Source organism: Helianthus annuus, chromosome 13 (assembly GCF_002127325.2).
Source record: "Helianthus annuus cultivar XRQ/B chromosome 13, HanXRQr2.0-SUNRISE, whole genome shotgun sequence".
Lineage (NCBI taxonomy): Eukaryota > Viridiplantae > Streptophyta > Magnoliopsida > Asterales > Asteraceae > Helianthus > Helianthus annuus.
In genome coordinates, this window is record NC_035445.2 from 126,269,372 (window position 1) to 126,280,987 (window position 11,616).

The following is an 11,616-nucleotide window of genomic DNA, read 5'->3' on the forward strand; positions in this document are numbered from 1 at the left end:
GGGATGATGATTACACGGACGAGCCACAGGGTGGTGCAAATGTTGGTTTTGGGGTTTTTCATGGTGGTCATGGTGGTACGTTCTACGACTACGCGCAGCAACCGTATGTGCCGGGGTGGGCTTATAGTGGTTCAATGCAGGAGGTGATCGAGAGCCAACGCCCGCCGGCGGCCATCTTTGATACTTGGTCGGGTTCGGAGAGGTCGTTATTTGATCAAGGCACGCGGAATAGCGCTAGTATTGAGCGGGCGCTTAAACATAGCTTCGATCGCAATGAATCATGGCACCGTACCCACGCATACTCTCGAGAGGTGGATGCTAATAACAGATATCATGATGATCAAATGAGGCGGATGCATGCGGATTGGCATGCCGGAAGGCCGGTGGTTGAAGATCCACAACATGTGGACTATGCTTCATTGCCGCCTTATGATGGTAGCATTTCTTATCCGACTCCACCACTCCACCATTCTCAGTGGCTTGATCCAAGACGGCAAGAGGGACCACAACAACAAGAGGGAAGCAGTAGCGGCGCATTCGGGTTTGGAGAGTGGAATGATATGATGTCATCCATCTTTGGGCCTCCGGGACCGCGCTACTATTGATCAGGTGGTATTCTCTCTTTTGTATAGTTTGTATATATTTGTTGGTTTATGTTGATTATGGATGGGAGGATGGGTGGTGATTGATCATGTGGTTGATTATTGGGTTGGCGATGGTTGGTGGTGTTGTGTTTAAAATGAAAAATATAAAAAAAAATATAAAATGAAAAAATACAAAAAGAAATTTGGGGTTTGAGATGAGAAGCTTTTTGTGGATGTTGAAGTGGGTTAGTGATCAAAGCCTCCCAAAGCCATACATTGGGGTCAATGTATCCCAAGTGTGGGGATGGGGGGAATTTTTTGAAGATTTTTGAAAAATTTTAAGCCGAGCAAAACAATGTGAAATCTTGACGCCCTAATTTATCCCAAGTTAATGCACCGGCAACCTTTATTACCCTTTTCATTCTTGGTGAGAGTTGTAGCCACACGTGTACATAAATAATCTTTGATGAGAGTGGCTATGGGTGGGGGTGCGTTAGAACTTGTGCTTGAATGCGATTTGAATCCTTAGTTAGACATGAATGTAGAAAGGATAAGGGCATTAGGTAGCCTCGTCGTTGGTGTGAGCGAGTGTGGGATTTGGGGGGTTGGACCTCATTAATTATACATATGAGCATGGTTGCGAGAGGGGCGGGGGTTTGGACATTTAGTTGCCCATTTTGTGCCTTTAAAGCTTATCATTTGCTTCCCCTAGCTACTTACTTGAAAATTCACCCAAATTTGACCCGGTCTTGTAGTATTAGTGATAGAATTAGTAGTTTTGTGAGTTTGAAGTAGTTTTGGTTAATGTGTTATCGTATGATGCTTTGAAAAAAAAAAGCAGAAAAAAGAAAAAAAAAGGAAAAGCAACGAAAAAAAAAAAAAAGAGAAAGAGTTTCATGGTCTTGTATATAGTAGTGCATATTTGTTAGTTGGTTTTATGTTTGTAATAAAAAGACCGGGTCGAGTTTTCGTTACTCATATATATTCCATTTCCTACCTTATACACCTAGCCACATTACAACCTTTAAGTCCCTTTGATTTGCATTCATGTTTGACCCATTATAGGAGGATGATTGATTCAGGTACAAGCTTATGATTGTACATCCACCCGTTTGCCTAGTGTGTGTCTAGCTTATCGTTGCTAGTTTTCACTTGTAGCCGAGAGGAGAGAATTTGTGAGGGGTGTATTACTTGGGTGTTAAAAAGGGGTTGGTAAAGAAATCGCATGTTTGTTTGGTTTGATTTGATCACTTGTTTTGAAACCATGTTGATGAGTTGCTTGGGACAAGCAACGGTTAAGTGTGGGGATGTGACGGGTGGTCCTTTGGACAACCCTTAAGCATGTTAAAATATGAAATAATCCTCCATTTAGCCGTGTAATTATCTTGAATTAGATAACTACGATGCTTATGTTTCAGGTACGATTTAGGAGTGAAAAGATGGATCAAAAGCAGTTTTTGGAGGCTTTGGTGGAAAACGGGTCGAGAGGAGAACAAAGGACAAAACAAAGGAGACAAAGTTGCTGAGTACCGTAAATTACGGTTCTACCGTAATTTACGGTAGACAACAAAAAGTTGTCCACCGTAAATTACGGTGGAGCCGTAATTTACGGTGGAGCCTGTACGGAAAATATGTAACTGCCATGTTTTAATCGGTTTAGGGGTGTCTTTTGGTATTATCTCATCATTGACGGTTCTTGGACACTTTGGGGGCGAATTTGGAGCACTAGCTTGCTTTGTGAACATTTCCAATCATTCGGTTTGTGTTTTTAATTTGTATGAACATTAGATTGATGTTGATGATGATTCACCGAGCCATGTCCGGCTAAACTCTTCGGTGATCATCCTAGGTGAATGTTTCTAAGACTTTTGTGTGTTTAATTTCTGCATTTCTAGAATGATATCTTGCGTTGCTTGAATGTCATGGTGTATGTTTGATTGTTTGTAGTGTGTTAATCCATATTACAATTTCTAGTCTCGATCGTACGTTCTTGGTGCTGTTGGCAACCGAGATATCACGGGAAGGGTTAGGGTTGGTTATTGGTTAATAGGTCATCGGGAAACAACCTCGCGTTATCTAATCCGAGTACTTTGTTCCCTTTTATCACTTCAATCACATATACACGAGTTATGTCTATGTAACTCTTTCTAGTGAAATTGCACACAACTGTTTAAAGAAACTGAAACCTAGGGTGATCATTGTTCTCTCCTAATTGTTTACAACCAACTTTGATTTGACTTAGTTCTTAATTTAGTTTTCTAAAACAACAATCCACAATCTTGAATTTTAATTTTCTGCAATTTAGTTTAATTTTAGTTTAAATACAAAGCTATACAATCAACACATTTTCCACATACTCCCTGAGTTCGATACCCTACTACCGCTAACTACAGTTGTTTAGGGATTAAATTTGCGTGACCCACGACATCACGTTGTTTAGGGGTATCGAACACAGGGAGTTTGTGGAATATGTGTTATTTAAAAGTTTGTCTAATTTAACTAAATTAATGGAGTTTGGGGTTCTAAAATTCAGAAGTTTATGTGAATGAATTGGTTTTAAACTAATTAAATTGCAAGAGAAAAGTTTGGTTGTAAACAAATTAGAGACAAATGACCATCCTAGATTTCCGGTTTGTTTCGACATTCATATTATCATTCCACTAGAAATAACTACATAGACATAGCTCATGTGTGATTACTTGCAGTGATGAAAGGGAACTAAGTACTCAGATTCCTAGAACGTGAGGTTGTTACCCGATGATCAATTAACCCTTACCCAATCCTAATTCTACCCATGATATCTCAATTGCCAACGGCACCAAGAACGTATGGTTTCAAACTAGATTAACACAAGAATTAACAAGCTACTAACAAACAATCACACACCATAACAAACCAACCATAAAGATAAGGATCGCTATTCTAGAAATTAGGAAATCAAATACAAAATGTCTCAAGCAAACCTTCAATCTAGGACGACCATAAAGAACCTAGCCACTCATGGCTTGGACAAACATCATGATAATCGTTTTAATGTTTCAAGCAAATCAAAAACATAAAACAAGAAATTAACCAAGTGTTCTTCTCCTCCAAGTCTCCCTAAAGTCGTTCACTAACTCCTCTCCAAAAAAAAATCGTCCACCCGTGAGTCTTGTGTAACCGACTACCACATGATTAGAACCCCAACAAGATGTAACCGAAAAACCAATGACTAGAGACATAAAGATCCATCCACTCGACCAATTAATGCGAAAGTTACAATAGCTACAAAAAATTCTGCCGCCAATCTCTTCCCATGTGCGTCCACTATTCTTTCCAAAGAAGTCCACCAAATCCATATGCGGCCCAATTGATCCCATAAGTGCACGTGATGTTGTCAACCCAATCCAACAAATTCAAAAAGTCCAAAAGAGAAGCCCACGTGAATTGACAGTTTCGATTGTTGTCTCCAAGGTCTGCTTTTGATGTTTATTAATGTTGTTGTTGACTTTTGTGTTGCCATGTTGCCTTTTACAATTGTATGCGTGAAGATAATGATGAATATGTTGACTTTGTATGGGCTGCATCCAATTGATGTCTCATGTGCGGCCCACTATGGTGTATGTGTTTGAATGAAATATATGATGATGATGTAAGATAACATATTCTAGAGCCAAAAGGATGAGTGTTCGCTGCCAAGTTTCGATGATGATGAAGTATCTTTTTCTTCATTAGTGTTGCTCCTCAAAAGTCCACTATTCACGTGATGATGATGTGATTTTATATTAATCATAGCCCTTCCAAAATCATCCAACTATGTTCAGCATGTGAATTTATAATCATGAATTGATGTGAATTTATGTTGACAATTAAAATCATGATGTCAAAATATCTTGTTCCTTTGAGCTATGTTTGAATCCGAACAACTCCTATTTAACGCGATGTCTCTTTAATAGTAATCCGTGCTTATTCCGTTTCATCACCATGTATTCCAATTTAACCGAATTAAGCGATTTACCTGTAAAACACACGAACACTAGTAGTTATCACATTCACGATACATAAATGTGTAAAATATGGGATATGCACGTATTTAGCTCATTTAAGGGTTGTCCTACGGACCACCCGTCACTAGGTCAGCATGTATCTGGATGCAGCAGAAGCTGACGTTGCCTAGCACCTCCAGGTCAGCATGTATCTGGATGCAGCAGAGGAGGTACACGACCTTTTCAGAGAAGATTTCAGAGTCAGATCAAAATTGTGTGTATCGGGACAACATTCAAACATTTAAATAGATATGAACAAATTCCAAGTGATTTTCTTTCCTGGGGTCATGTACTATTTTAGTTCTAAACAGAAACAACCAATTTCTTCAGTCTAAAGAATAGAGCCTACCAACATATCAATACTAGAGTCAAACTGTTTCGATACTGGTCTTACATGAGTCAGCCCTTGACCATTATGTGAAAATTCATTTCATTTCCCAGTCATTGCAACACCCTTTTTTTTTCTCCCCCTAAATTTGTGCATAAATAAAAAATTTATGAACAAATTTACCTACGAAACACAAACATGCTCAGTCAGTGAAACGGATCATTTTTAGAAAATCCACAAGCACTCTGAATTTCGAGCTGCTGACAGGTTTGGTGAACAAATCGGCAGCATTTGCATCTGTATCGATTTGTTCAAGAGTAATAAGACCTCTGTCGAAGCAATCTCGAATGAAGTGAACTTTAATATCAATGTGCTTGGTTTTGGAGTGAAAAACAGGATTTCGAACAATTTAAATTGCAGCATCATTATCGCAGTAAATAGTAGTGTTAAGATAAGTCAAACCATAGTCCTGCAATTGATGTTGCATCCACACCACTTGAGAACAAGAAGCAGAAGCAGCAACGTACTCAGCTTCAGCTGTAGATATCGCCACTGTTTGTTGTTTCTTGCATTGCCAAGAAATGAGCCTGTCGCCCAAAAATTGACATCCCGCCGATGTAGATTTCCTGTCACTGTCAGTACCTCCAAAGTTGCTGTCAGAGAAAGCAAACAAGTCAAAATGGGAATCCCTCGGATACCACAAACCAAACCGGGGGTGGCCTTTAAGGTACCGAAAGATTCTTTTAACAGCAATAAGATGAGAAGTTTTAGGATTAGCCTGATATCGTGCACAGTTGCAGACAGCAAACATAATATCCGGACGACTTGCTGTGAGATACATCAACGACCCGATCATAGACCTATACTGACGTTGATCTACAGAATCTCCTTCTTCATCTTCAGTCAATAGCGGTCTCTCTGCCATTGGTGTTTCAGCAGGCTTTGCATCCGTAAACTTGAATTTCGCCAGCACGTCATCCACATACTTCCCTTGATGAATAAGAATCCCTTGAGAACTCTGCTTGACTTGTAGACCCAGAAACAGTGTCATTTCCCCAAGAGCACTCATTTCAAATTTCTTCTTCATAACTCCTTCAAATTCCTTGCAAAGATCCTCACTCGTAGACCCGAAGATAATATCATCGACATAAATCTGAACTAAGATTTGATCCTTGCCCACTTTCTTGATAAACAAAGTCTGATCTATTGTGCCACGTGTGTACCCATGAGCCAAAAGATGTTCAGTCAATGTGGCATACCAAGCCCGTGGAGCTTGGTGTAAACCGTACAGCGCCTTGTCTAGCTTGTAAGCATACTCTGGATGGTCTGGATGCACAAACCCTGGGGGCTGCTCAACAAAGATTTCTTCCTTCACATCTCCAAAGAGAAACGCAGTCTTGACGTCCATCTGATAAACAGTGAACCCCATGTACGACGCGTAAGCTAAGAAGATCCGAATGGCTTCAAGTCGTGCAACCGGAGCATATACTTCATCATAGTCCAGACCTTCTATTTGTCTAAATCCCTGAACCACCAGCCTTGCTTTGTTTCGAACAATGACCCCTGCAGAATCTTGCTTGTTCTGAAATACCCATCTAGTTCCAAGTTTACGCTTTCCTTTTGGCAACTTGACGAGTTTCCATACTCCAAGTTTTTCAAACTGGTTCAGCTCTTCGTGCATAGCATCTACGCATCCTGGTTCCTGCAAAGCTATATCAACAGTTTTAGGTTCGATTTGAGAAAGATAGCAAGAATATAAGCAAGTATTGATGGTTCCCGATTGACTCCTGGTCAAAATTCCTGCATTTACAGGACCAATCACATTCTCTATTGGGTGATTGCGTTGTACACTCGTAGGTATTGCCAAGTCAGGTACGATCTCCTCTTCAGTGGTGGTGTTGCTAGACTCCCCCTCATTAGGTGCTGCAGTACTATGAGCTAAAGGAGTGGTGACAATGCAATCCTCAGGAATTGGTTCAGGAAACAATGCAGAGTCAGAACTGCTTGATGCATAACCACCAGTTGAGGCACCTTCAGGGGATCGATAGAACATCGGCGGAGGCGTAGGATGCTGTGTAAACAACATTCCCGGTGGATCAATGGTATGATGCCTCACGCTTTCTTGCATCTGTTCTTCGTCTTCAGTGTCTTCAAATGACAATGGTTGTTTGGGAATAGACATACCTGCACCTGAGAAATCACTTGACAAAGTGTTAAATGATTTAAACAATTCAGAATAATCGTATAACCAATCTGGACCGACTCTAGCATCCGTAGCATTCTCTTCAAGCCACTCTATGTTGCACGACTCGAGGACCTTTTTAGTTACTTTGTTGTATACTCTATAAGCAGAGCCCTTAGCATATCCAACAAAGAAACATTCGCCCCCTTTGACTTCAAACTTTCCGTTGGAGTCCATGAGTAATAATACACATGGACAACCAAAGATACGAAAGTGTGAAACCGAAGGTTTACGTCCCTCCAGAATCTCATAAGGTGTTTTCATATGACGTTTGTTTACTAAAGCGTGATTCTGGATGTAACAAGCCGTGCTAACAGCCTCGGCCCAAAAGAAGCTAGGAAGCTTCGAATCAGCCAGCATAGTTCGCGCAGCCTCGATGAGAGTACGATTCCTTCTTTCAGCTACTCCATTTTGTTGAGGAGTTTGAGGCGCACTGAACTGACGATCAATTCCCTTATCAATGTAGAATGTATCCAAAGTAATGTTCTTGAATTCTGTCCCATTGTCTAATCGAATGACCTTCACCTTAGCACTCGCTTGATTTTCAGCCAAAGTGATAAATTGTTTCACCAAGACAGCAGTTTCATTTTTATGACTGAGAAAGTACACCCAGGTGTAGCGAGAGTAATCATCGACTATTACCAGACAATAAGCTTTCTTCCCAATACTCAGCACATTCACTGGGCCAAAAAGATCCATGTGAAGTAGCTCAAGTACAGCTTTTGTCGAAGGAGCTGGTTTAGCCTTATGAGGTTTTCGATGAGCTTTCCCTTTCGCACAAGCAACACATTTCTCTACCGACATGAAATCCTTGATTGGAAGATCACGTACCAGTTGACCTTTAGCTAGACGGTTTAAGTTTTTCATGTTCACATGCCCAAGACGACGATGCCACAACAGACCATCATGCTCCGAAATCTTTGAAAATAGACAAGTGATCTCTTCACACGGTTTCTTGTTCATATCAATAACATATGCATTTCCCTTTCTCTCAGCTGTCATCAAGAACCAGTCTTCTGGAATAACAATCCCAGGTTTAAGAACATGACACCCCTTCTTTGTGAAATGAACTAAATTCCCTCGATCACAAATCTGAGAAATACTTAACAGATTGTGTTTCAGTTCTGGAACATAATTAACATTCTCAAAGCTTAAGACACCGTTTCGAACAGTTCCTTTTAACGTGATTCTGCCTGACTCTCCTCCCGCAAATGAGACATATCCGCCATTAAACTCTTTGACATTCACCAGTTGGGATAAGTCTCCTGTCATGTGCCTGGAACAGCCACTATCCATGTACCAGAGGCGCACAGTAGTCCTCCACAGCTGTTCCTGCACGATTAGCGGGATTAGTTAGATTTAGGAACCCAGCCCATAGTGGATCTGAATATAAGTCACTCTCTGCCACACTAAATTATCTTTATTCAGAAATTTTGAAGTATCTCTAGTGGCGAAATTCTGATAACATGACTTCAATGAATTGGATTGCATGCCCTTAGCTTTAGGTTTCCAAAACTGTCTTGACCAATTGGAATTGTAATTACCAAAAGCATTACTTCGATGGCGCTGAAAATTGGTTTGTCTATTCTGATTTTGATTATAGCGTTTGGCTGCATTCCAATCCTGATCAGAAGGTTTGGTCTTGTGATAGTTGTTCTTCATTGTCTTAGTCCTTGCAGACATCATGGACTCCGAATAGTGATATCGGTTAGACATAACCTTCTGATTTTGCCCTGATGTTTTCTTGTACGATGCCCTTGGGAGTTGACCACAATTTCTGGCAATGTGACCAGCAATGCCACAGTTAAAACATGTTTGACGCTTCACATTGTGAATATTTTGAAAATTTTTACTCTGTTTGCTTGATTTCGAGTGATTTGATGTTTTGGTTTTCTGAACATGTTTGACTTGTGGTTGCTCTGAGGCTTTAGATGAATTTTCTTCTAATGATATCTCACTTAGATCAGCATCCTTTTCATTTTTACTTAATTTTGATTCAGAATTTGAACATGTACGAGTTTCATCCAAACGCGTTTTATCAAGGCATTTATCATGTGAAACTAGTTCAGGTTCACTTCCTGAACAAGAAGAAGTCTCATCAATATGCTTTTTCTCAATGCATTTGTCATGTGAAACTGATTCAGGTTCATTTTCTGAACATGAAGAGGTTTCATCAATATGCATTTCCTCAGAGCATTTATCACGCGACACTGATTCAGGTTCACTGTTTACTACAGTTTCCAATGGGGTCCCACTAGATTCAACATTAGGGACACCCACTGAGACAGATTCAGAAGAAGAATGAGGATACTCTTGATTTTCTTGAGAAGTCGTTTCAGTGGTTTCACTGAATGCATCCTGAGGGACCTCACCTGTAACATTTTCACAAGCTGAAACATTAGAGATGTTAGGATCACACACATTAGCTGAAAAACAATCATCACCACACTTATTGTTCAAGTTATCAACACAAACATTATCAGTTTTGCCCAAAACAACAGGCTCACAAGACGAAACATAAGCTGAAAACGACGCAAACAAAGAACGACTAAAAGCAATGTCAGACTCAGTTGGTTCAGAATAAGGTTCAAAATAGGGTTCAGAAACATTTGAAATAATGACCGGTTCACTCCCATGAACATCACCACACTTTACTTCAGAGCTATCATCTGCACACGAAGATGAAACATTAGGATCAATTGTGCCTTTGGGAACAAAATTCAATGGAGTAGACTTTTGTGGCTCAACATGTCTATCATGAACAGACGATTTGTGGTTTTTCGAACCATAAGTCATTTTACTCTCATTTATCATCTCCTCCTCAGTCATTGGTAGATAAGTATAATTATCATTGTATGGAGGAGGAGTCTGAGTGTAACCCAAACCACGCCCTTTCTTTTTTTTAAAAGCGAGTTGTTGATCACAAAGATTTTTAACTAATTTACTAGAAGAATCAAACTTCTTGATATTAAGTTCATGAATTTGATATCTGTTTCTAATATCTTCCAGTTCCTTAGTTAAAATGCATACCTTTTCTTGAGCTTCTAGGAAATGGGCTGTTTTTACACTCACATCATCCTTTAGTTTGATGATGTCCTTTCGCTGAGCCTCAATTTTTTCTTTATAAAGTTTCTCATTTTTAGACAAAGTAAAGTTCTTATTTTTTATGTCATTATAATCTTGAATGAGCTCAGCGTTGTGTATTCTGTAAGCTTCATCCCTTTCCCTACTGATGTGTGTAAAATGCAACATATAAATCACATCAATTAAGGCATAAAACTAACCCTTTTTAAGTACTAATGTTGGAAAAATAGTGTTTTTGTCTTCCTTTTGCATTTTCAGGATTAAATGAGCTCAAAATCACAAAAGAAGCAAAAAGACAACTAATTCTAGCATAAATACAAGAAAAGGAACAAAAGTAGACTGCCCGGACCCTCAACGGCACCTCCCAAGGCAAAGGAGAAGAAACAGAGTCTGAACACGCCCCGTGTCCAGCGAACACGGGGGCGTGCCCAGGAAGCAGCAGAAAAGACAAACCAGTAGAAGCTTCCATTGCCCACCACGGGGCCGTGTCCAGCGGGCACGGGGGCGTGGTGAAAGTACAGCAGGCGCGTTAATTGTAATTCCCAATTACAATTAATGAAGAGAGAGAATGTCAGACGGGCACGGGGCCGTGTCCAGCGGACACGGGGCCGTGTCCAGCCTTCTGTTCAGCCTATAAATAGAGGAGCTTGGCTTCATTCTCTCTCATCCCTTGGCACACCACCTCTCTCACACTTCATCCACCACCCACCACCACCATAACACCATCATCCACCACCATCATCCATTGTCCATCGTAGAGTGTGTGAGTCGTCTCGGGATCCAAGATTGATCGTAAGAGTTCTTGACAATCAAGGCCATGTTTGCCTAAGTCTCTTACATCACTTGGTGAAGACAAGTGTTTAGTATAATACTTTTTATTTTTAATCTTTTGCACTTTTTATTTGGTTTTGTATTAATGACTTTAATAACTAGTTACTTATGTTGAAGGTGATCTTTCCTTATCGTTTGTCAGTGGTGTCTTGGCATTATTTTACTGTCTATATAAAATAAAAGATTTTCACCATTCATATCTCCACGGTCTATATGGAGGTATGTTGGCTACCTGGTCGGGGGTTAAGGGAACGGTTTGGTAAGGGTCTTGCCCTTGTTCAGCGTTTAGAGGTCCTGCTTGGGACCTGGGTCAAATTTAGTAGGATCTCCTTCAATGCCCATAGGTATTGGATGGCGGGGATCCAAACTCTTTGACCCCCTCATAAGTTAACTACTATTAATACTATAACCCGGCTATTTAGGACTGTATCCCTGCTGACTCAGACTACTTAGCCGAGGGTAACGTCACCGCCAAAAGCGGGGCCTACCACAATTTGCATTAATAACTTAATTCATTATCTT

At 40.3% G+C, this 11,616-nt stretch overlaps 1 protein-coding gene across 1 annotated transcript; it reads right to left on the reverse strand.

The window, feature by feature from the left end:
• Window positions 1-5,039: 5,039 nt before the first annotated feature.
• On the reverse strand, window positions 5,040-8,451 carry LOC118485855. Its single transcript, XM_035982349.1, has 5 exons — window positions 7,413-8,451; window positions 6,748-7,127; window positions 6,057-6,462; window positions 5,669-5,963; window positions 5,040-5,079 (listed from the first exon to the last, which is right to left on the reverse strand). The coding sequence occupies exons 1-5, from the start codon at window positions 8,449-8,451 to the stop codon at window positions 5,040-5,042; spliced, it is 2,160 nt and encodes a 719-aa protein (XP_035838242.1).
• Between the last annotated feature and the right edge of the window lie 3,165 nt (window positions 8,452-11,616).